Source organism: Erythrolamprus reginae, unplaced genomic scaffold, assembly GCF_031021105.1.
Source record: "Erythrolamprus reginae isolate rEryReg1 unplaced genomic scaffold, rEryReg1.hap1 H_24, whole genome shotgun sequence".
Taxonomy (NCBI): Eukaryota; Metazoa; Chordata; class Lepidosauria; order Squamata; family Dipsadidae; genus Erythrolamprus; species Erythrolamprus reginae.
Genome location: NW_027248478.1, coordinates 370291 through 396613, shown reverse-complemented (window position 1 = coordinate 396613; position 26323 = coordinate 370291). Strand labels below are relative to the sequence as shown.

The following is a 26323-nucleotide window of genomic DNA, read 5'->3' as shown; positions in this document are numbered from 1 at the left end:
CCAATTGCGTATTAGTTAATTCGGGTAGCGCGTCGTCGTCTGTAGAATTGGGGGAGGCTGTGTTAGCGGTTTGTTGTGGAGAACTTTCTGCGCGTTTACGTATGTGGTCAATGTGCCGCTTCCACATTCGACCATCCTCCATTTTTACAACATATGTCTTTGGAGCAATTTGTTTAACAACAATTCCTTTTTTCCAGTTTACATTTCCATCAAAATTTCTTACAAATACATTTTGCCCCAAATACATTTCTCTTTCAGGTTTTACATACATTTGGTTATTTTCACAGAACCTTGGGTGTAATCTATCTAGTGGTGACCTTAATTTCCTCCCCATTAATAACTCAGCAGGGCTTATGTGCGTGTGTGAGTTTGGGGTGATGTGTTGGGTTAACAGGAATTGGTCCAGATTTTGTTGTACATCCCCAGGGCCAGACCTGCGTAAGGCTTCCTTAGCCACTCGAACATAACGTTCTGCCAATCCATTAGCCCAGGGTGAGTAAACTGAGATGAGTGCATGTCTGACTCCTAGGTTGTCTAAAAACAATTCAAACTGTCTGGCAGTTAGTTGTGGCCCATTATCAGACACTAGGATATCTGGGCAACCATGGGTAGCAAACAGTCTGCTCAATACCTTGATGGTGGCACACGTGGTTATGTTGTTCATTGCAATGATTTCTACCCATTTAGAAAATGCATCGACCACTATTAAGAAGTACTGTGAGCCCACTGGCCCTGCAAAATCGATATGAATTCTGGACCATGGTCCTGCTGGTTGCTCCCACTCTGCTGGGGTTGTTTTGGGGGGGGTTTGGCCGTGACTCTTGGCACGGGTCACATTTGGTTACCCAGCTCTCAATGTCTGCATCTAACCCTGGCCACCATAAATGTCCCCTGGCTAGGCCTTTCATCCTGGATGGCCTACATGTAACATTTCAAGTACTTTTACTCTTAGGCTTTTAGGAATAATCACTCTGTCCCCCCACAACAGACAACCTTTTACATATGACAATTCAAGCCTTCTGGCTTTGTAATCACACAGTTCAGGTTTAACAGAATCATTTTGCCAACCCTTGAGCTCTAACATTAACACATCAGCTGATGGGGCAGGATCTACCACTAAGTCTGGCATTGGGCACCTGCTGAGACCATCTGCGTGGTTGATGGTTTTACCCCCTTTATGTATGAGTTTGTATTGGTATCCTGATAGGAAAAGGGCCCACCTTATCAGTCTTGGGGACATGAATGGGGGAGTAGGTTTGTCGGGTGCTAAGAGTCCCAGTAATGGCTTGTGGTCTGTAACCAATTCAAAAGTCCTCCCACAAAGGTAGTTATGAAATTTCTTCACCCCTGCCACTAAAGCTAGCGCCTCCTTATCTAGCTGGCTATAGTTCCTTTCGGTATCAGTCATCGTTTTGGAGAAAAAGGCAATTGGGGCCTCCGTATTATTTGGCAAGATGTGAGCCAGCACCCCTCCCACGCCGTACGGAGAAGCGTCGCACGTGAGCCTGATGGGTAATGAGGTGCTATATTGGACTACTACGCTCTTAGAAGTTAATAGCTGTTTTATTTGAATAAAAGCCTCGCGTTCAGTTTCCCCCCATGTCCAAAGGGCTTCTTTCTGGAGCAAACGGTGTAGAGGCTCTGCTACTGTCGCCTTCTGTTTTAAGAAAACGGAATAAAAATTAAGGAGGCCTAGGAAAGCTTGCAGTTCCGTCTTATTTTGTGGCTCAGGGGCTTCTCTAATGGCTTTCAGTTTCTCGGTTGTGGGGTGGATACCTTCTCCATCAATTTTATACCCTAGGAATTCAACACTGTTTGTTCCCCACACACATTTGTCTGGTTTAATTCTTAGGCCTTTGTCCTGCAGCCTCTTAAGTACTTCCCTTATTTTTTTATTTAGCTGTTCTTGGTTTTCCCCTGCAATTAAGATGTCATCAAAATAGGGAATGGCCCCTTTTATCCCTGCTAATAGGCGTTCCATTATACTTTGGAATATCCCTGGGGCTATGCTCACTCCAAATTGCAGTCTGGTACATTTAAAGGCACCCCTGTGGGTTACAATTGTTTGCGCTTTTGCTGTTTGTTCATCGACTGTTAATTGCTGGTAAGCCTGGGCGAGGTCAATCTTTGCAAACCTTTTTCCTTCCCCCAGGGAGTGCAGGAGTTGTTGTACAACTGGAATGGGGTAAGGGTGATGTTGGAGAGCCTTATTTAAAGTAGATTTGTAGTCAGCGCAGACTCTTAAGGAGCCATCTGGCTTTAAAGGTGTGGCTATGGGTGTCTCCCAGGGACCCTGCTCCACTGGAACCAAGATGCCCTGGCTTATGAGCTTGTCTAGTTGCTGGTCCAGTTTGGGAAGGAGCGGAAGGGGTACCCTGCGGGGTTTGAGTCGAATAGGCGGAATCTTTGGGTCAATAGAGAACGAGATGGGGGGGCCTTTGTAAGTTCCCAGGGTGGGGCTAAACACTTCGGGGAACTCTTGTAGGAAATTCGGCATGCTATTAGAGCTAATGGTACAAACTCCAGAAATTTCAATTCCTAAAGGTTCCATCCAGGCTAAACCCAGGAGAGAATGCTTAGCCCCAGTTACTACAATCATAGGAAGGGTACATTTCACATCCTTAAATACAATCGGTACATTCACTTTACCCAACACAGAGATTACCCCCCCTTGAAAGTCTCTAATCACCAATGAGGTTTGCAATAAGTCCTCTTTAGATAAGTTAGGCATGTATAATTTGAGCTTCTCCCATGGCATGATGGTGTATTTAGACCCCGTGTCCAGTTCCATGGAGCATGGTTTGCTGTTAAGCAGTAATGAAACTACAATTTTTCCCCCACTTTTAGTTGCCGTGTTATTCACGGAAAATCTAGAGTTACCTTTTGCGTAGTCGCGGTTAGCGGCTGAGTAGTTCCTTCGGTTTGAAAAACGGGAAGGTCGGTTTTCTCGCGGCTGGGGCGCCTGGTATTGGCCTCGTTGAGGGCGTGGTGTGGAGAAGGTTTCTTCCGGCGCTGATGCTCTGCAGGCTTCGGCGATGTGGCCTCGACGGTTGCAGCGGCGGCAGATGGCATCCCGGAAAGGGCATCGTTGGCGCTGGTGGTTTCCCCGGCAGCCGGCGCAAGGGGCTGTGTGGTGAGGAGCTCTGTGCTGTCTCGGCTGGTCTTGCAGCAGGAGGCAGTTGTCCTCGTTGTAGGCTGGCGGGGTGAGGTCGTCTGATCCCTCGGCGCGGTGGGAAGCGGAGTCGATCTTTGCGATGATTTCTCGCCGTTCGTTTTCCTTCAGCTCTTTGGCCGCGGCGTCGGCGACCTCTGCGGTTTGCGCTAATTTGATCACGGTTTGAAGCGTTGGTTCGTCCTCGGTGAGGAGTTTGTTTCTCACCGAGGCGTTTTTCATGCCGAAAACTAGGGCATCGGTGAGGCGAGCTTCCGGGTTGTCGAACTTGCATTTGGCAAGCACCGTTCGAAGCCGCGTTGCGAAGTGGTTGATCGATTCCGTCTCCGTCTGGGCCATCCGTGAGAATTGGTGTCGGAAAACCATAGCTGGCTTGGTGGGCTTGAAATGGCCCGCCAGCTTGGCTTGTAGGACGTCCCAAGCGACGGGTCTTGCTGGCTGTGGGTCGGTGAGCGTCTGGGCGAGGTTTCGGATCTCTGGGCCGCAATAATTTAGAAAAATGGCCCTTCTTCGGTCGGCGTCGGCGTCCTCTATGCCTGCAGCTTCGAGGAAGATCTCGAAGCTGGCCATGTAGTCGTCCCAAGAAGTTTTCTCGGGATCGAAGTATTCGGGAGCCCGGCCGATTTGTATGTTGCTCATGGTGCAAGCGTGGTTTCTTTCTTCCTTCGTCGCCAGTGAAATGAATCCAGACGCAGGTACTTTAAGAACGGTACTTTTATTCAGCTCAGAGAGAGAGAAGTGACAGCTCAGCAAGGCAAGTGACTTTTGCGAGTACCGATCTGCTTTGCCTGGGAGAAACCGCTTCTTTTATACTTTTGCGGTTCCCGCCAAAGCAAGGAGCAGCTGCGTCTGAGCCAATCAGGAGCGACTTCCTGACTCAGGCTCAGACAGCGCTTTAAACGAGAAGAAACTATTTACAACTGAAACAAGGTAGCCATTACAGACACAACAGCAGCATTTCCTTTCTCTGGGCGCTTGGAGAGGGAATAAACCTCTGCCACCGCCCAGAGGAAAGAAATGCTCCCTTCGCTCTGGGCAGCCGAGGAGTCACCACAGTGAAGGAAAGGCACCAGCTACAAAGTGAGGGAGTGGAGAGGGGATCCCTTAAGCATGGGAAGGAAGAGGCAGCAGGTAGCAGCAGCAGCAGCCAGTGTATGGGAGGCAGTCTCACGCCGGGTGTATTGGAGGCGCGTGCGCCTCCTTGCTGCCTCAGAGTCCCTCTTTTTTTTTGATTCCCCTCACCTCACCTTCTTCCTTTGACAGAGACTCTCCTCCTCCTCTTCTTTATCCTTCTCCTCCCACCCAAATTCCGAGCTTTTATTTCTTTCCTAATGGTTTTGTACGCATTATTTGCTTTTTACATTGATTCCTATGGGAAAAATTGCTTCTTCTTAAGAACGTTTCTACTTAAGAACCTAATCATGGAATGAAGTAAGTTCTTTAAGTAGAGGTACCATTCTATTGTAAAATGTCCATGATTTAATTATAGTAAGCTGTGTAAGGAAGAAGTAGGAAGGTCTGGACATCTAAATATTGGGTAAGTAATTCAATAATGAATAGCACAACAACTAATTATTGACTTCACTTTATTTATTCCTTCCAGGTGCTCTAGAGACAAAAGGAATGTTACTATAATTAAAAGATAAATGGGGAAAAGCTAATTTATAATCATTTTAAAGGCTAAGAATAAAGTATGCTTTTTTTGTTTGTTTACCAGATAATTGTATAGTGACTGATAATAATAGTATCAGTTTCAATTGCTATGACAATATATTAAAAAAATAATATTAAGCAAACATATTGCAGATATATAATCAAGTTACATATCACATTTGCATAGCACAATAAATTGAATTGATAGTATTGGAAACTAAACCTATATAAAAGGAATTGATATTACAGTTTTCAAGATCAATCTTTGGAATGCCATTTTGACAATGTCCATGTATCTTAGGCAATGGCCAACAAATGGAAGCACTTCCAGAGGCTTGGTAACCTTTATTTAAACTTATTTCTTGATCCACTTTTCATATTTCATATATTATCCTTGATTGTATCTTCCAGTTATTTCTTGATACACTTTTCAAGAAACACTGAGAGGCACCTGGGGCAGCAGTCAGTGAGAGCGGTCGTTGTCCTGGGGGCAGTGCCTGAGAGGTTTCAAGAGTGTGCTGGAGGGGGCCTGCTGGCATCGGCTATAAAGCTGGAAGACGCTCTGAAACGGATGCTCTGGACAATATTTTATATCAGACTACAATTTTGACATAAATCACAAAGAACTCCTATAGAAGATGTTCAGTCCCATATGCCCTTTTTGTATAGATATTGGTTAACAATTTTATATTTGGTCTTACACCTTTTTAAATAATTGTTTTAGATATATTGTAAAGGTTATTTTATTGTAGAGGTGGGATGGGGAGTGGAGTGTGACTGATTATGTGTATGTATAATGATAGTGAGTGTGATTGTGATAGGACACTATTTATGGGTTAATATAATTTTTGTATTTAACTTTATTAAGGACATAAATTTTAAGACAAATGTATGAATATGATTGGATGAAAAGGAGGTCTGGGATGTGTATGAAATGTATGGAAGGGACATTTGGTCTGGCAGCTTGGAGGCAGGAGGAGTGGGGATGCCTATCTCTGGGGTGGCAGAAGGCCTGAATATTCCAGTCGTGCTGGGGAGAGGCAGATATGGTGGGAGACATGGGGTAGGCCGTTCATGGAGAACAAGGGACTGCTGCTTGAAAGTGGTCCCTTGTTCTGGCCCATGGACTCAACCCGGGGAACTGATGACAAGCAAAATCCGGACCCTGGGCTCAGTGCCAGGTCTGCTATAAATAAAGCTCCCCTCATCCAGGATTTACTCCTGGAGGAGGAGGCAGACCTGGCGTGTGTGACTGAGACCTGGCTGGGTGCAGAGGGGGGAGTTCCGCTCTTGGAAATGTGCCCAGCTGGGTTTCAGATGTGGCACCAGCAACGACACCAGGGAAGGGGGGGAGGAGTGGCAATTATAGCCAAGAAGACCTTCAAGCTGCGTAGGCTCACTGCTCCTGAGATTGCGGGTTGTGAGTCCCTTCTTATGAGGTTGGACCTAGGGGTACAGGTGGACTTGTTGCTCATGTACCTGCCTCCCAGCTACAGGAGGTAGTCCTGCTCGAGGAGGTAGTCGGGCTGGTGGTGGAGTCCCCCAGACTTATTGTCTCGGAGGATTTTAATCTGCTGTCGCTCAGTGAATCCTCTGAGTTAGCGCAGGAGTTCATGGCCACCATGGCAACCATGGATCTGACCCAAGTAGTTCAGGGCCCAACCCATGAGAGGGGGCACACTTTCGACATGGTTTTCCTTTCAGGACATTTGAGTAATGATCTGATATTAAGGTGAATCCTCTGAGTTAGCGCAGGAGATCCAGGAGATTACCAACGTTTCTTTGAGGGAGGGGTCCTTTCCAGATCCATACATGGAGGCACTTGTGCCCCACTCCTCAAGAAGCCTTCCCTGGACCCAGCCATATTTAATAACTATCGTCCTGTCTCCAACCTTCCCTTTATGGGGAAGGTTATTGGAGAAGGTGGCGTCGCTCCAGCTCCAGCGGTCCTTGGAAGAAGCTGATTATCTAGGCCCTTGGCAGTCAGGATTCAGACCCGTCTACAGCACAGAAACTGCTTTTGTTGCGCTGATGGATAATTTCTGGGGGGCCCGGGACAGGGGTTTATCCTCTGTCCTGGTGCTTCTTGACCTCTCAGCGGCATTCAATACCATCGATCATGGTATCCTTCTGTGCTGATTGGAGGGTTTGGGAGTGGGAGGCACCGTTTTACGATGCTTCTCCTCCTACCTCTCTGGTCAGTTGCAGTTGGTGTTAGTGGGGGGGCAGAGGTCGATTCCTAGGTCCCTACCTTGTGGGGTTCCTCAGGGGTTGGTCCTCTCCCCTCTGCTGTTTAATATCTACATGAAACTGCTGGCTGAGATAATCAAAGGGCATGGGGTGAGTTACCATCAGTACGCTGAGGACACTCAGCTGTACATCTCCACCCCATGTCCACTCAGTCAAGCAGTGGAAGTGATGTGCTGGTGTCTGGAGGCTGTCAGGGTCTGGATGGGTGCCAACAGGCTCAGACTCAATCCAGACAAGACGGAGTAGCTATGGGTACTGCCTCCCAAGGACTGGGGGGAATTATTGACCCCCTCGGAGAGGGTCCACAACTTGGGCATCCTCCTTGATCCACAGCTAACTTTAGAACATCATCTTTCAGCTGTGGCAAAGGGGACGTTTGCCCGGGTTCTCCTGGTGCACCAGTTGCGGCCCTATTTGGACAGGGAGTCTTTGCTCACAGTCACTCATGCCCATATCACCTTGAGGTTTAACTACTGCAATGCTCTCTACATGGGGCTACCTTTGAAGAATGTTCGGAAACTTCAACTTGTCCAAAATGCAGCCGCGCGAGCATTTCTTGGGCCTGCCAAGAAATGCCCACATCTTGCCATCACACAGCGGACTGCATTGGCTACCGATCAGTTTTTGGGCACAATTCAAAGTGTTGGTTATGACCTATAAAGCCCTACATGGCATAGGACCAGATTATCTCTGAGACTGCCTTCTGCCGCATGAAACCCAGCGACCGGAGAGGTCCCACAGAGTTGGCCTTCTCATTCATTCATTCATTCATTCATTCATTCATTCATTCATTTATTTGATTTTTATGCCGCTCTTCTCCTTAGACTCAGGGCGGCTTACAACATGTTAGCAATAGTACTTTTTAACAGAGCTAGGCTATTGCCCCCACAATTCGGGTCCTCATATTACCCACCTCGGAAGGATAGAAGGCTGAGTCAACCTTGAGCTGGTGATGAGATTTGAACCACTGACCTTCAGATCTACAGTCAGCTTCAGTGGCCTGCAGTACAACACTCTACTTGCTGCACCACCCCTGCTCACTATGCTGTGAACCGCCCCGAGTCCTCAGAGAGGGGTGGCATACAAATCCAATAAAATAAATAAAATAAATAAATTTTTATTTATTGTCTTGAAATCTGCTAATGACTCAAATTATTTTATTTTTCTTATTAAAGATCCAATCTTTATGTCTGTCGTAATCAAAACTGAGTTGAATGCTTTTAAAATGTATGACTCCTTCTTAGTCTTTATACCCATAATTCTCTCATATTGTCTTATATCTGTATTTAATGTTTTAAGAACTAAAATACACAACAAAGAAGACAGTTATTTTTGTCTTGTTAGTTTAGTTAAATCTCTGTTAATGACTATGAAGATTCTCAATCATCCAGATCATGGTTGTCCCAGAGGTGATTTTGCAACAGGCAACCAGACTTGCTGGTTTTTCTTTGAAGACATTTGCTTCTCATCCAAGAAGCTTCTTCAGCTCTGACTGGATGGTGGGGAATGGAAGGATTTATATTCCTTGAAGACAGAGGTCATTCGTATTCTTTTAGTGACTTGTTAAAGCCACCTGGAAATTTATCTGTGTCATCAGGGTCACCTGTATTGCAAATGGGTATGGAGCCTTCTGCAACAATTGAAAAGTCTGTGTTGTAGACTGGAGATAGATGATGTCATATCCCTCCCCCTGTTGTGGCCCACCAGTGGCCAGCAGACTTGGTAGCAGACTTGGCTAGTGAAGATATTGGGGAGGAACATGGATCTTTCTTAAAGTTTGGGGAAGACTGTGATGAGTGCTCTGTATTGGAGGAAGAAATGGGGCCTAGGCTGTCTGACAGTTATCAGCTACCATTAGAGTCAGAGATAAGTGGAGCAGAATAATAGCTGGAGCCTGCTATTGATGTGCACATGCACAGAGCTATCAGGAGAAGGTAACAAATAAGGAACAGGTGTCGACTTGGGAGTAAAGGCACAAGTGGAAGCTGAATGGCCCCTCACATAGGGAATAAATAGATGTAAAAGGGGAGTGGTGTTTTCAGGAGAGAATCAGTTCATTTATTAATGTGAAGATTTATTTATCTGAGATGTACCCCACAGAGACTCCTTGCGAAGTATTTCATTGTACAGTGTTGCACTTGGAATCTATCGACTGGCAACTATTCAAGGACTGATGTTGCAATTCACCCTTGAAAGGCTTATTGACAGGACTTTTCTGTATGTGAATTCTAGAAATTCACATTAGTCAAATAAAAAAAGAAATTTTAGGGATAAGGAGTCTGTTTTGTGATTTTGTGAAGCCTAGGTCAGAACACTCCCTCTGTTGAGAGAAGGCTGCTCAGCTTTGACATACATGTAGATAGCCTCTTTGACCCCTCTTTCAATCCAGCTACTGTCTGAACTACTGTCCTTCATCAAAAATGTTCATGGGCTCCTGAATACCCTAGCCATGAATTGAGATCCCAGAGATGCAGCAAGGAGAGATGACAGTTTGAAAAGGACATTTTATTTCATTTATTTTATTTTATTTATTTTATTACTAGAGTTGGAAGAGACCTTGCAGGTCATCCAGTCCAACACCCTGCTAGTGCAGGAGACCCTACACTAGTCCAATAGCAGTCCAGTCTTTTTTTTTGAAAGTCTCTAGTGTTGGAGCATTCACCACCTCTGCAGGCAAACCGTTCCACTGGTTGATCTCCTTGGACAATTTCCAACCATTGCTCCTGGTGCTTTGGAAAATAATGTGACCCCCTCCTCCCTGTGGCAGCCTCTCAAATATTTGAAGACTGTTATCATATCCCCCCTGGACCTCCTCTTTACTAGATTATCCATGCACAGTTCCTGCAACCTTTCCATAGGATTCCCCTCATACAACAGGGCCTTTATACCATGTAGAGTTTTATAGTGTTAACCAGCCCCCTGAATCACACCTGGAAGCATTGTATCAACTAATGTAGCTTGAGAGGCAGAAGCATCATATGAACAGGCCAAGACAGCTCAACCACTACTTACACAGCTGTATTCTGGATCAATTTCAACTTCTGAATGATGTTTAAGAACAGCCTATGTACAATAGTTGAACCATGAGATGATAAGGAATTAAGTAGGACAATTAATTTTCGATATTGTAAGAATTGTTAAAATGAAGCAGGTATGTAAATATGATGGCCCATGGCTCAGAACCGTAATTCATAATAGAGGATTGGGATGTCCTTCTAGGTAGTGATGAGGACTTAGAAACCCCTTTCTAGATAGATATGAGAAGTCTTCTCCTGTCTCCATCATCTCAATTACATGTTTAAGCTACTGCATTTGAAGAAAAAAATGAGTATCCAAAAGGAAATTCATTTAATGCATGAGTGGCAGCTGATATTTGGATTAGGATGATTTATTAATTATTTTACTATGTAAAAATTGAAGATTTAAGAATGACTGCTAGCATAAAATATATATTTTAATATTTATGGCTAGTAACTTTTATGAAATATGTTAAATAAAGAAGCCAACAAATATCCTTTTTACCTAGAGATCCTCCAAATGCCTTGCCTCTAAGTAAAGCACTATTCAAACCAGTATTCTCTCCTTGGACAGTTCATCATTCTCCTAGAAGACAGAAAGAATTAAGAGAAAAGTGAACAGTACAAACACAAATACAGTAATTTCAAATTTAAATACTGAAATGTAATTTTTTTTACACCAAGAGATACTTTTGATCAAACTTCTATTTTTGATTCTGTTTTCTAAACACAGGATTCCCCCCATTTTTAGACTGAATTTCTCTGTACATATTAAGTTTATTGTAGGTTTGTTGCCAGCAATATATCTGTTAATTAAGAAATTGACATTTCTGGGCAAATTGTTCCTACATAATTGTTTGTCATCTCTAATTCATGCCTCTTAGCAATTGCCTCTAGGCTCTATAAGATGATGTGCAAAAATATGTTTGTGTACACATAAGGCAAACAGTTCCATGACTCTCACTCTTTCCAGCATTTTTATATTATTATCCATGCATAGGGATAGACTAAAAATGTCATTTTGAATGTCACAGTATTTTCTTCAAAGATGTCCAGGCTAGTTTGAAATGTGATATGTAGTAAGATACTTAAATGGATTCTGTACTGTTGCTAGGAAATTTTTCCAATTGTTTCCAACATAATACAGCACTTGCAATAGCTGTCAAAGCTTTTGGCTCTCAGCAAAAATAGAGAGAACAAAGAGCTCCTAAAAGGAGCTGAATTAGTAATGGTATCTTGCTGTGCCAATAGCTGAAAACTTTGTTAAGCTAAAGAATAAGAGTAATAAAAGGACCCATTCATTTCAATTTAGCCTCTAAATATTTTCTTGACAATTACCCTCTTTTTTTAAAAAAAAAAAAGGGGGGGGCATTCCTAGTATGTTACTGTTTTATAATATCACTTTTTCTTTATCTTTGAAAAATAAACAGAACAACAAGATTCTCATTGATTATGTGCAAAATATTATATAAATCAAGAAACATAAATCCTGTTTTCAACATGAAACTCTTATCTGATTCAAAATCACAAGGAAGTCCACATATTTCAAAATGGAGAGAAAAGATACCATATTTTTCAGTGTATAAGATGCACCGATGTATAAGATGCACCTAGATTTTAGAGGAGGAAAACAAGGAAAAAAGCATTCTGAACCAAATGGTGTAGTATTATATTGTTTAATAAAATACCAGTGTAGCAGAATACTTTTTAAAACCATGTATACTTTTTAAAACCATGTACACTTTTTACAAACTTCAAACTTGACAGCTTCAAGACAGCTTCAAGCCGCCCCGAGTCTTCAGAGAGGGGCGGCATACAAATCTAATAAATTGATTGAATAGATTGATTGTGGACTTCAATTCCCAGAATTCCTCCACCAGTCATGCTAGCTCAGAAATGGGAGTTGAAGTCCACAAGCCTTAGACTTGCCAGGTTTGAAGATCCTTGCATTCCTAACCTCTAACTTGGAGGTCTTCCAACTTGCAGCTTAAGACTTGTGGACTTCAATCCCAGAATTACTCCATCAGTCATGCCAGACTCGGCTCTCCTTCTGGTTCTTCCCTCCCATACCCACCCACCCCAGGGATCAGATTCACACCCCCTTCTGCTCTAGCTGGACTTAGAGCTGGCATCGCTCTGCAACTGCATGACAGCTCCAGGCTCTGAAGACATAGCAGCTGCGAGTGGGAAGCCAAGCCCAGCTGAGGAAAATCTAATGCAGATTATGCACCTGGGACAACATTCCCTCTAATTTTTTTTGGGTGTGGGCCAAAAAGTATAATGTCTGAGCGGCACATATTCATGCCTGGTTATGGATCGGTTAGAAACAAAAGGGGGTCACGTGACAGACATCAGGACACACAGCAATGGTCATAAATATGAAACAGCAGCAAAGTTTTGATCCTGTGATCATCAGGCTGCTGCAAAGGTCCTAAGTGTGAAAAGGGCGCATAAGTCACTTTTTTCAGGGCTTGGCTAAATGTTAGATGAGCTGAAATAATTTTTAAATTTTGGATTAAGTAAATGTACTATTTAGAGGGGGGAAGAAGTCTGAAATTTGTATATGTTTATGTTTTGTTTTTAATTTTCTTTTGTTAACATCTGATTGGTTATACAAGGTTTTCTTGGCTTATAGAAAAATGTATAAAGAAGGAAGGAAGCACTTTGGCATAATGATTAATAAGCTAGAAATATAATTGGTGTTGTACTTTTTGAAGGAACATTAAGGAGGGAATTTAATTAAAAGAAAAGTATGTACCTGGATGACAACATTAGAATTTTTTTTTTCTAATCTTAATATGTCTGTTTTTAATTCTATGTGGTTGTCGGTAATGAGTTTTTGTAATTTAAGCATTGTTTCCTGCATTATAGTTAATGTGCTGTTCATATTCTGCATAAGAGACATGTTTCCTTTGTCCTTCTCTAGTGTGAGCATCTCATCAATTTGCCTCTGTGAGGTGTGGGAAGCATTACTGGATGGCACGGTAGAAATTGGTTTTTTGCTGCCTCTAGATTGGTTGGCTGCGGTTCTCCTTTAGTATTTGGTCTTGTTTCTCTAGAATTTTGTAGATCTTATTTCAGATTACCATATAAAGTATTTAAGAAAAACTTTAAAAAGAATGAATTTAAATAGTATTCACAGATCGTTGGTTGATTACCCAGAAAATAGGACTGGAGGGTAGTAATGATATGGATGTCAGAACAATAAATATTATCAGATTTAACCTCTAAACCTGTCAGAAAGAGGGAAAATAAGAGGAAGAAAATTGTTGATCTTGATTGAAAATATTTAGGAAATGATTTTTAGATTAACTTAACTTGATTGTATATCACTATTATAGTAAGAAAGAAGAAGGAAGAAAAGAAAAAGAGAGGAGAAGGGGAAGGGAGAGCAAAGTGTATATCTAAGCAGTGTACAATAAATACAATAAATATCTTAGTATTATAAGTAAATTTTCAATCTCATACATTAATTAAATTCAGTGATAACCTAAGACACATAACCAATCACAACTATAATATAATAACTATACTGTAAAAAAGGTTAAAGTGAAGCTAAACTGTTATATCTAATGATAATTGTAATATACCTTATCACAAAATAATATAATATAATATCAAGTGAGAAAGTTAATAAGCATCTGTTAACACCCAATCAAGTATATAAAAAGAAAGAGCAGGTTATGTAATCAAATTCTTTTTCAGTTTTATGTACTTTCCCTGGGTTTTCTGCTGTGTCAGAGTCAGGTTTCAGTTCTTTTCTTTTCTCTTCTTTAGTTGCTCTATATTTACTTTAGTATCACTATGTTCTCAGTCGACCAGGGGAATAATATGTCACTTCCGGTTCAGCCTCCGACTCGTCCCCTCTCCCAAGCTGTTTGGGAGCAAGCTGTGTCAGCACACAAAACAAAGAGAAGAATTTCTGACTCACAGGGTTATAAATTCAGGGTTTTGCCATAGCAGTCCTACTCAGGATCTCCGGAGCTGGTCCCAGAATCTTAAATCAAAGTTTCTTACTGCAAAACTCACAAAACAAGTCTTACACAACCGGATGTCTCCTCCCTCGCTTTTCTTTCCTTCCTTCGTCATCTCAGACGACGAAGCTGAGTGAGCTGAGCGAGAGGAAAAGGTACGCCTGGCTGGGCTGCCCAGAAGGAAGTGGGAGCTCCCGGCCAAGGAACCCACGGCGATGGCTGCTGGCTTGGCGGGAGGTGCGATGGCTGTAGACACGGGCTGGTGCCAAGCCTCCTGGTTGCAGCCTCCCCCCCCCCCGCCATGGGGTGGCAGGGGGTTGGGGAGCACGTACACACACGTGTGTGAAATTCAAAACAAGAAAAATCTACGATGGCCTCCACACTTGGGCTTCTGGTTTTGGCATCACTCTGACAGCTGGGCAGCCTTCGATCTCCCTGGGGTTGCTCCGGCTTTTCGTGTTCTTTCGGTGACTTTTTTGCAATCACTAACCCGTAGAGACAGTGATCTTAGAGAGGAACCTCCAGCGCACCAGGGGGTGGTCAGCAGACCCCCCTGAGCAGCGAGGATCCCCTCTTGCCGACGCACGAAAAAACCGACTCTTTGATCGGCCCAAAGAAGTGATGCTCCGACTCCTCCAGGGAAGTTGCTGAGATTACGACTATAAGGATTTGGAAAGTGAGAACTCTGATCTAAACTAGCTTCAATGATCAATGTTGCATAATACTAGATGGCTTTAGAATGAAACCTCCTGCTGCTTTTGCTTTTGTCATTTAATCAACTGATTGCCAGAGTAAGAATTGTTATCCTTAACAAATATCTTTAAACCCGTGGAATTAATTTGACTGAGACTGGATATTAAATACATTATACTCTCTATATTTACTAGAAGAAAAAAATAAACTTTTAGGACTACTCCTACCCAGAGAACACTAAGCAAAAAGACTATCCACCAATCAAGTATCGATCAATTAATTAATTAATTAATTAACTATTACACTGATTGTTGATTCATCTTTGCATAAATACCAGATATAAAATCTGAATTGCTTTAAATTGAACTATTAATTTACTTAATTTACTGTTCATATTGAATATATTTACCTAAGTATAACTACCCTTTCTTTTTTCCTCCCCCTCTTCACTTTCAATTGTTATTTTTTGTTTGTTTCTCCCTCTCTTACTGATTTAATTAAGTGCTTTTCTCAATTGTCTAATCATTAAGATTATTAAGATAACATATTTAATTCTAATTTATCGTTTTTCTACTTGTTTCTCCTATTATTCCTAGAATTAATTGACTATCTTGCATTATTGATATTTATATTATTGACTGTTTGTTATAATTAATTTACCTTTCTCTAGACATAAACTTGAAAACTTAGTACCATTATTAATACTATTTGCTAAGCTTTATTATTTACTACATTTTACTTATTACTTGACTTCTTAATTGCTAATTATTAATTATTTATAGATACTTTTAGGAAATTTTTCTTGTGTGCGCGCCCGCGTGGCTGCGCTCCTTAGAGGGAACATTGACCTGGGATTGGCTGTAGTGTGACTTCGGCTGGGGGTGGCTAGCTTTCCACCAGGTTCTTTTCTTTTAGAGAGAGAGAGAGAGAGAGAGAGAGAAAGGGGGGGGCAAATAACCAGCTTCTCTAGAGAAAGAAATGTGTATCTCCCATCAATTGCACTGTAATTCTGTTTTTCTTTCTTTCTTTCTGTCTTTACATTGCAATTTATGGGAGATACACATTTCTTTCTCTAGAAAAGCTTGTTATTTGCCCATCCCCCTTTTTTTCCTCTCTCTCTCTTTAAAAGAAAAGAACCAGGTGGAAAGCTAGCCATCCCCATCTGAACTCACACCCCAGCCAATACCTTACTCAGAGCTTCCTTACATTGCATGTAGAGCAATGGAAAAAAAAACTGCAAAGGTTTAGGGCTTGGAAAACCTTCTTCTTTGCAGAGAGTAACAGTGAAAGAGCTGAAAGAAACTTACTCAGAGCAAATTAGAGTAATGAAACAAACCCTGCAAAGACTTAGGGCTTGAAAACATTTTTCACAGAGAGTAACAATGAAAGAACTAGGATGCATTAATAGCACCTGGTTAGGGCTGGAAAGAAATATCTGGAGCAAGTAAATGAAAAAAACCCTACAAAGACAGGTTTTGGAATACATTCTTGACAGAGATTAACAATGAAAGAGCTTGCAATTGGTAAGAGCTGGCAACATCGTTAGCACCTGGTTAGGGCTAAAAAGAAACTTACTCAGAGTAAGTTAGAGTAATGAAACAAACCCAGCAAATACTTAGGGCTTGGAAAACATTCTTCACAGAGAGAAACAATGAAAGAGACTGCAAGGTAAGAGCTGGGAAAATCCTTAGCAGCTAGTTAGGCCTGGGGGAAAAAAAAGCTACATTCAGTGTATAAGACGCACCCTAATTATCAGCCTATTTGGAGGTGGAAAAGGGTGCGTCTAATACACCGAAAAATATGGTAATTGAAAATGCTTCTACTAAAATGAATAGAATGGATGAGCTAGAAGGGACTTTGAGGTCTTCTATCCAGCCCCCTGCTCAAAAGCAGGAAAACCTATATTATTTCAAAGTGACTGTCTAGACCCATTATGGCGAACCTATGGCATGCTTGCCACACATGGCAGGCGAAGCCATATCAGAGGGCACGCAAGACTTTGCTCTATGTCAGCTCCAGCGCACATGCGCATGCTGGCCAGCTGATTTTTGGCTTTGGGGAAGGCCATTTTGCCCTCCGGACGCTTCCCTGAAGCCACGGAGTACAAATAACCCACCCAACAGGTAAACTGGAAATTTGGAAAACACACTTCCGGTTTGCTCATTGTGCTGTTTTTTGGCACTTCAAAGCTTCCTGAAGCCCAGGAGTGCAAAAAATAGCTCAACAGACAAACTGGAAGTTTGGAAAATGCACTTCTGATTTGTCTGTTGTATTGTTTTTCTCACTCCTGGGCTTCAGGAAGCTTCCCTAAACCCTCCAGAGTGCAAAAAACAGCACAGTGGGAAACCGGAAGTTTGTTTTTGCAACGGGAAGTTTGCCTGTTTGCCCATTTTTTCACTGTCCCGGGCTTCAGTGAGGCCTCTGTGCATGTCTGGGGATGGGGGGGGGGGATTATGTGCATGCGCAGGGATAGCGTAGGAGTTTGAGTGCATGTGTGGGGGGGAGGTAGGCACATGCACACATGATAGCACACCCACAAATCCCCTTTTGGCATCCGAACCAAAAAAGATTCACCATCACTGGTCTAGACTCTTCTTAAAAATATCCATGATTTCTAGAGGCAAGCCCTTCTACTGGTCCTCACTGTTAGGACGTTTCTGCTTAATTTGAGATTGCTTTTCTCTTTGATTAGCTACCAACCGTTTCTTGTCCTGCTCTCAGCTGCTTTGGAGAATAATTTGACTTCCTTTTCTTTGCGGTAGCCCCTCAAGCACTGCAATACTGCTATCATGTTCCCCCTAATTTTTCTTTTCTTTAGATTAGCCAAACCCAAATCCTGTAGCCATTCTTCATATGTTTTAGCCTCCAGGCCTTTGATCATCTTAATTGCTCTTCTCTGAACTTTTTCCAGTCTCAACAACTTTTTTTGTAATATGGTGACCAAAATTGGTTGCAGTATTTCAGGTGTGTCTTACTAGGGTTTGATGAAGTGGTACTGATAAGGGAGTGCTGATAAGTCTTTGGTTTTACCCAGAAAGAAACGAGAAAGGAAGACGAAACTTTACATTTACTCTACATACTCTCCACTGATGTCAACACCCTTCTTACATCGATATTCCAAGTTCTGTAAGCCTTGCAAAAAGAAGGATTTTGGTTGTGCCTCAAACCAGGCATCCATAGCAGTCATAGCATCAGAAATGGTGTGAAATTTGGTACCACTGAGGCAGTGTTCCCTCTAATTTTTTTTTGGGGGGGGCGGAAAAGTATAGTGTCTGAGTGGCAGTCCCTTCGGGACTGGGCAGCACAGAAATAATAAAAAAACAAACAAACAAATAAAAAACCCACCCTGTTTTGCCTCAGAGAATTTCAAAATAAAATACTGTACTGTGTGTCTATAACAGTGAGCTCATAATAGGGCAACTCTATCAATATCAAAATGCAACTTAAATAGTTGAGCTAGTTTCAAACTAGATTTTGATTTTCTTTCTCTCTTCCTTACTCCCATTCTTTTTCTTTCTCTTTTCCTTCCTCTCTTTTTTCTATCTGTTTCTCTCTCTTCCTCTCTTCCTCTCTCTCTCCTTCCCTCTCACTCTTTCCCTCTCGGCTTCTGGGCAGGTTTGGAAAACTCTGAGTTGATGATGATTTTTAAGTGAGCGATTGCTCACTGCTCAGCTTAGAGGGAACTATGCACTGAGGTGTTTCTTCAGGTTTGGAAACAGATGATAGTCAGAGGGCCCTAGATCTGGTGAATAAGATGGTTGGCCAACCAGCTGGAAACCCAGCTCCACCAGTTTTGCCGTGGTCACTTGTGCAGTGTGAGCGGAGGCGTTGTCTTGCAGGAACAAGATTCCTTGGGACAGCTTGCCATGCCTTTTGGCCTTCGCAGCTGCCTTCAATTCTAGTACCTTAAATCATTAGCATAGCAGGATTTGAGATTCAGTGGCTTGATGGATAATAGCTTCTTTACTTGTTTATTTATTGTCCAAGGCTATATATTTATGGTCCATAAAAAGAATATAGCAAATAAAAGAAAAAATGCAATCACATTAAATAGTGTAAAGATCTGGGGGGGGGGGACCTCTATGAAGGCAGTACAAAATGATTTTTGAAAGCCATGGGTTCAGAATTTTGTAATTTTAAAGATTAAAAGATTTCTGAGAATTGATTAGTTAGAGAAGAAAAGTAATCTCATAATCATTTTAGCAATCAAAGTTACTGACAACTGCTGCTATGTGTAATTATCATCATTGGTATATATTGGGAATTTTAATAGTACATGTGATGCAGATTCAATCTCAGTTTTCTATGGAAATTAGTACATCTATCAATCGTTGTTCTAATATGTGGCACCTGAATTCATGCAGAATTTGCAAGAGTGTAAAATCACCTGTGAGAAAATGTAGAAGCATATAGAGACATTCCAGGAAAGGGAGCAATTATAATATAGAAAAAACAGGAAATACTATTTCTGTCAATCTAAATATGTAAGAATATGTAAGCTTCCATTCAACTACAGTTGAATTACATCGAACAGCAGAAAATGGTGACAAGGAAAGGCAACCGCATGCCAACTCATTATTAATATGTCTCCCTGGAGCAGTGTAAAGCCTGTTGAACAAGGTGAGATGGATTAGCTGGCTTCATCCAGAATTTGAATTGGCAGAGATTTGAGCCCCATGGGAGATGCAACCTAATTCTAACTGTATAAAATCATTAGAAGTCGCATAATTAAGGAGCACATGTTATACTTCTTAGGAATTTTGATTGGATAATTTTTAAGCTTGGGACAGACAGATACACTAAACCTCAGCTTTAAATATTTAATGGCAATTAGGGCATTGCTGTTTGTAATCTGATTTGTATATATAAAATTGCAAGAGATGCTTTTAGGGCTCTTATAAACAGCTTTATAATTATAATCAATTAAGGAATTAACTATCCACGAGAATTGGAATTGAATACCCAAATGTTTAAAAAATCTAATTTTAATTTTTATTTATTTTATTTTGTAAAAACATGTACAAGATAACAGGTATTGGTATAAACATAAACAAAAGTAGGAACAGGTAAATTTGGACAATAGTACAGTAAGACAGGGATGGTAGGCACAATGGTGCGCTTAATATGTTAGATAAATTTGTCATTAGTCATTGGCAATTGACTAATTGGAGAGTTAAAGCACTTCCTAGAGAATATCAGGACCATTGTATAGTAATAATTAATTCCAAGATGTTGTCTAGCACAATAAAGCATTAACACTTTAAGACAGTGGTCCCAAACCTTTCCAATTCTATTGACCAGTTGCAGAAAGAAGGAGGATATAGTTTTGTGCATGTGCTGCTTACAAAAATGCAGCTTTGCATGGGCACTCAACCAAAGAACAGTGGACTGGCACTGGGCCTTGAACCAAAGGTTGGGGACCCCTGCTTTATGGGATCTTTGCTAGCCTAGTTGACAATACATACAACAGTGACAAGGGACCATTGGCCGCTTTAAGGCCGGAGGCATTTGCGGTGGTGGTGAGAGCACTCAGGACGCCGGTGGCAAGTCAGGGAGGAGTGGGTTGCTGGGCACGCACACATGGCGCATGCCCCCCCCCCCCTTTCCAACATGACCCGTGCTTGTCGCAGCATTCCTGGATATAAAAGGGGTGGAGCGCTGCTCGCCTCCCCTTTCTATGCAAATGTCGCCGGCCTGCAAACATCACATTGCACAACGCTGTGTTCTCGTCAGACTCGCTTCAGCCTTCCTTCTCAATTGCCCCTCTTTGGGTGGAACCAAGGACTGGGCGGCTGAGGAGGAAGGCTGAAGTGAGTCTAACAAGAACACAGCACTGCCCATTTGCCTCAGCCTCCATTAGAAGCAGCAGTGGCCATGAAAGCAGCAGCCACCCCTCCTCCCCTTGTTGGAATGAAATAACAAGTTGGCTTACAAAGGAGGAAGCGGCAGCGGCATTTGAGTTTGCTACAGAAGTTGATTTACAGAGGAGGAAGAGCCAAGTTGGCTTACAGAGACCTCCTTTCCTGGGCTGAAGTCTCTTTGGGTCCTGAGACATGCCCCCACACCCCGCTGTCCCATTGTGCCATCCAAACTGGGGACGGAGGAAAGGGAGGTAGGAAAGGAAAGGCAGACCCTAAAACTGTCTGCCTTGGAGAGGAGTTTTGCCTTGTCTGCTCAAAAAGGCTTTGGAGAACACTGGAGGGAAGGAGAAGGGAGGGGAGTGTATGTGTGTGTGTGTGTGTGTGTGTGTGTGTGAGAGAGAGAGAGAGAGAGAGAGATGATGATGAGGAAGCACCTTCCACGAGAGACCAGCGGCTGGTCCCAAAGAACATTTTTGCTACGTTCATCTCTCATGGGAAAACTTTGTCCCAACTGAGAGATTCAAGCATTGTAGATAGTTAATTCAATTAGTGGACAGTAGAAACTTCATAACTGTATTTTTAATTTCTATGCTACCTTTCTTCTAAGGAGCATAAATTGGCATGTGTAGAAATCCATCTCCCATTTCCCCCCACAAAAATGAATCTGTGAGGATTGAGAGTCTGGACTGAGAGACACAAAAAGACTGGCTCACACTTAGTCAATGACTAAGGCTGGACTTAAAGCTGGACCTTTCTGTTATTAATCCTTTCATGCATATTTTCATTAGATTTCATTATAAGATAAGAAATACAGAAAAAAGAAAAATAAGAAAAGAAAGACAAGTGACTTCTTTTTTTAATGTGTGGTAAAATGCAACAACCCCACCCAAACACCCCCCCCTCAAGCTTTTGCTTTACATTTCATAACATTATCTGCTATCGAGGCTTTTTGTGGAGGATTTACAAGGCATGTATGTAACCAAAAGCAAATTGGTCATGTTTAATGTTTATACAGGACAATGACAATTTCCTTTCTAATTTTATTGTAAATGTATTGTACATATGTCATATTTTCAGTTTTAAAAAATTCAGCAACTTATTTCTGTACAATGTTTAAAAGTATGGCTTTTTCTAATTGGATGTTGTTTTTTAACTCTCATTGAAGGTGCTTTAAATTGCTGCTAAATGATGTTGCTTTTGCTTTTGGAAAGAACAAAAACAAAAAAATCAAAACAACCTCCTTAGGTGCAAGTCATCTGAAAGTCCTAGAGAGACTGAAAGTAGATAATTCATCAAGGCATGTTAAACTGATCTGTGTTTCCTAAACTAGATACTGGATACTGGATACTAGATGTAGAAGTTGTTTATGGTTATTCTCGGTTTCTGAAAGTACTGTCTACAAGGTGGGAATCAGTTTTGCTACCCAGGCTTAAGACAGCTTCCAAGAACTTGTCCTGAGGGTAAGCTTGTTTAAACCTCTTCTGCTTCTCTTCTACTAAGTTGGCACCGACAAAGGCTGCCTTGGTGAAATGCTCTCAGTTTCTTCATTTTTTACTATTCCCTGCAATTCTCAACAACTGATTTCCTACTCTTGACCATCTGCTATGAATTAAGGAACATTTCTTTAAGGAGCAGCTATCTGCAGCTTCACCCCCACCTGTCTTTACAAACACGGAGGAGAGCTTAGCACAGGAGGAAGCCATTTCCCAGCAATCATGGATCACCAAAAACAAATGCAGATGGCAGAGAGGAAGAGGTAAAAGGGTGGGAATTTTAAATAGACTAAGGAACAAGGGAATTAAAAAACCCTGCTCCCTTCCATTTTCCTTACCAATTTACATTCACTTGCCAACAAGATGGATGAAATACTACTTTTAAATAGATGCAACTCTGATTTTCACAATGCATCTGCCCTATGCTTTACTGAATCCTGGCTAAATGAGGAAATTGATGATAATAGTATTCATATACAGGGCTTCCAGATTTTTTGCACAGATTGGAATGCAGAATTATCAGAGGGGGGAAGGATGGAGGATTGTGTATATATATATCAACAACAGCTGGTCTCAAGACATCACCATTATACAAAAAATCTGTGATGAAAACTTGGAGTCTTTAATTATTAATTGAAAACCCTTTCATTCTCCTTATGAGATTCATTCTTTCTTAATATCTGTGATTTACATCCCCCTACAAGCATCTGTAAAAACAGGCACTAAGAACCTTAGCTGATCAGATTACAGAGGCTGAAGCCAAATACTCTGATTCATTGGCCATTATTTTGGGAGATTTAAACAAGGCAAACTTAAGAGATGAGCTACCAAAATACTTTCAACATGTAAATTGTCCCACCAGAGGCAATAATATCTTAGACAATTGCTATACAACACTAAAAAAAATGCTTACCGGGCCTTACCAAGCGCAGCTGTGGGCCACTCTGATCATTGCATGATTCACCTTGTACCTGCTTACAAACCAAGTTTTAAAACCACAAAACCAACAATTAAATCAATGAGGACTTGGACTGAGGAAGCAAAGTTAAAGCTACAGGCTTGCTTTGACTGCACAGACTGGAATATTTTTAAAGATACCTCTGCAGACCTAGATGAACTCACAGATACTGTAACATCATATGTCAGCTTCTGTGAAGACCTATGTGTACCAACCAGGAACTTGCAAATATACAGTAACAATAAACTTTGGTTCACAGCCAAACTCAAGGAGTTATATCATTCCAAAGAGGAAGCCTACAGAAAAAGTGATAGAATACTGTACAATCAGGCCAGAAATATATTAACAAGGGAGATCAGAGCAACAAAAAGGAACTACTCTGAAAAGCTAAAGAATCAGTTCTCAACAAATGAACCAGCAAACATCTGGAAAACTCTCAAAAACATCACCAGTTACAGCAAACCACCTTGCCAAGCTGAAGGAGATCAGCAATTGGCAGATGACATGAATGTGTTCTATTGCAAGTTTGAAAAGAAACCACAACCACTTATCTGCACAACCTCCATCCCAGACACACCAACGACAGCCAAATCTTCTACAACTGAACCCATCCCATTGGGTTTACAACCCCTAGTGATCATAGAAAAAGAAGTGAAAGATCTATATAAACAGACAGAAGCCTGGAAAAGCACCAGGCCCACACAAGATAACTTCTTCTTGCTTAAAAGTCTGTGCTGACCAATTGGCCCCCATCTTCACCCAAATCTTCAACAAATCACTAGAGTTGTGCTATGTTCCTTCCTGCTTCAAACACTCTACTATCATCCCAGTGCCTAAAAAGCCCTCCATCAAGGAAATGAATGACTACAGACCAGTTGCTCCAACATCTGTAGTTATGAAAACCTTTGAAAGGCTAGTGATGATCCACTTGAAAACCATCACGGATCCACTGTTAGACCCCCTGCAATCTGCATACCCAGCAAATAGATCAACAGATGATGCTGTTAATATGGCTCTACACTACATCCTTCAACATCTTGAATCTCCAAAGACCTACGCTAGGGTTCTTTTTGTAGACTTCAGTTCAGCATTCAATACCATCATACCAGACATTCTCTTAACCAAACTCAATCAGTTAGAAGTACCTGAACACACTTGTAAGTGGATCACAAGATTCCTAACAGACAGGAAGCAGCTGGTGAAGCTAGGAAAAATCACATCAGATACATGTACAATTAGCACAGGTGCCCCCCAATGCTGTGTAGTCTCACCACTTCTCTTCTCTCTATACACTAATGACTGCATCTCAAACGATCCATCTGTTAAACTACTGAAGTTTGCAGATGATACAACAGTGATCGGACTCCTTCCAGACAATGATGAATCTGCATACAGAGGGGAAGTTGAACAACTATCCTTGTGGTGTGACCAGAATAATCTAGAATTGAACACACTCAAAACCGTAGAAATGGTAGAAATGACTTTAGGAGAAACCCTTCCACCCTTCCACCTCTCACAATACTAGACAACACAGTATCAACAGTAGAGACCTTCAAATTTCTAGGTTCTATCATATCTCAAGACCTAAAATGGTCACCTAACATCAAAAACATCATCAAAAAAGCACAACAAAAAATGTTCTTTCTGTGCCAGCTCAGGAAGTTCAAACTGCCCAAGGAGCTGCTGATACAGTTCTACAGAGGAATCATTGAGTCTGTCATCTGGTTTGGTGCTACAACCCAACAGGACTGACGCAGACTTCAGAGGATAATCAGAACTGCAGAAAAAACAATTGCTGCCAGCCTGCCTTCCATTGAGGACCTGTAAACTGCACGAGTCAAAAACAGGGCGGGGAAAATATTTACTGATCCCTCGCATCCTGGACATAAACTGTTTCAACTCCTACTCTCAAAATGTCACTACAGAGCACTGCACACCAAGACAACTAGACACAAGACACTAGTTTTTTCCCAAACGCCATCACCCTACTGAACAAATAATTCCCTCAACACTGTCAGACTTTTTACCAAATCTGCACTTCTATTGTACTAGTTTTTCTCATTATTCCTATCATCCTTTTCCTCCCACGTAGAACTGTATGACTATAACTTGTTGCTTGTATCCTAAGATTTTAATTAATATTGATTGTTTCTTCATTGCTTATTTGACCCCTATGACAATCATTAAGTGTTGTACCACATGATTCTTGACAAATGTATCTTTTTCTTTTATGCACCAAGACAAATTACTTGTGTGTCCAATTACACTTGGCCAATAAAAAATTCTAATTCTGCTTGGATTAATTTTTGTCTACTTTAATCTGCATTAATTTCAATAAGAATAACTGCAGAGCCCATTCATTCAGAACTTGCAGTTCAGAAATATTTCTGTACATCTTGGCTTGCCATAGAGCTTGTAGCTGAACATTGTTTTCAGAGAGATCACACTTTTAAAATGGGCACACTAATTTTTGAAAACTCACACTGTAACCCTGAACATTATATCTATCAACAGAAGCAGGCACATGGTAGGTAAGCCACTCCCACCCAGTCATGTAACCTTTAAGCCACCCTGTCACATGATTGTCAAACCACTCCTACACAGTCACATAACCAGCAAGCCACACCCACAAAATAAGCCATGGCCACGGTGTGGTAGTAAAAATTTTGGTGGCCCATCACTGTTTGGAATGGAATCATACTCACTCTATCTTAGAATTGTATTTCTGTTCATCGAAGTCTTTTTTAACGCCTACATTGAACAATTTGCTTCCTTTAATGTTGAGAATTATTGAGCTGTGAGTCAGGAAGCTTCAATTTGTGCTAAAGAGTATGATATGTAACTAAAAATACTTCTAGTTGTTATGGCAACAGGAACTTGGAAAGTCTAGAGAGGTGTTTTTTTAATGTTTCCATTTTAAAAATTGGTCAAAACATTTTCCTCAAATATTCTATTGCTGCTAGCTACAATTTTTCTTTGTTTCAAGATTGCCTTCTACTTCTTGCTATAAAATGGAAATAGAAGAGAAGATAAGTCAGACAACACTTTAATAATCTGATCATTCATCGTCTCCAAAAAAATTTCAGAAAACAAAATGAAAAGCTCTATCAGTCTCTTTTAGTCTTCTAGATTTGACTTTGAGGACTTTGAAGGTGATATGTCTATCACCGACATCTGAAGGGCATCAGGCTAGGAAATGCTGATACCAAGAGTAATTAAAAAAAGATGACACTTAAGAATTGTCATGGGTCA

General features: G+C 41.5%; 1 protein-coding gene across 1 annotated transcript; it reads right to left on the bottom strand.

Annotated features, from left to right (window-relative positions):
• Positions 1-1547: 1547 nt before the first annotated feature.
• On the bottom strand, positions 1548-4123 carry LOC139155502 (uncharacterized). Its single transcript, XM_070730654.1, has 2 exons — positions 2881-4123; positions 1548-1657 (listed from the first exon to the last, which is right to left on the bottom strand). The coding sequence occupies exons 1-2, from the start codon at positions 3809-3811 to the stop codon at positions 1587-1589; spliced, it is 1002 nt and encodes a 333-aa protein (XP_070586755.1). The 5' UTR covers positions 3812-4123; the 3' UTR covers positions 1548-1586.
• Between the last annotated feature and the right edge of the window lie 22200 nt (positions 4124-26323).

Excerpts from the sequence above, each read along its gene's own strand:
- LOC139155502 (XM_070730654.1), bottom strand. The coding sequence starts at position 3,811 with ATGAGCAACATACAAATCGGCCGGGCTCCCGAATACTTCGATCCCGAG. Across the intron at positions 1,658-2,880 it reads TAACCGCGACTACGCAAAAG|AAGGCGACAGTAGCAGAGCC; the intron begins GTAACTCTAGAT and ends TTCTTAAAACAG.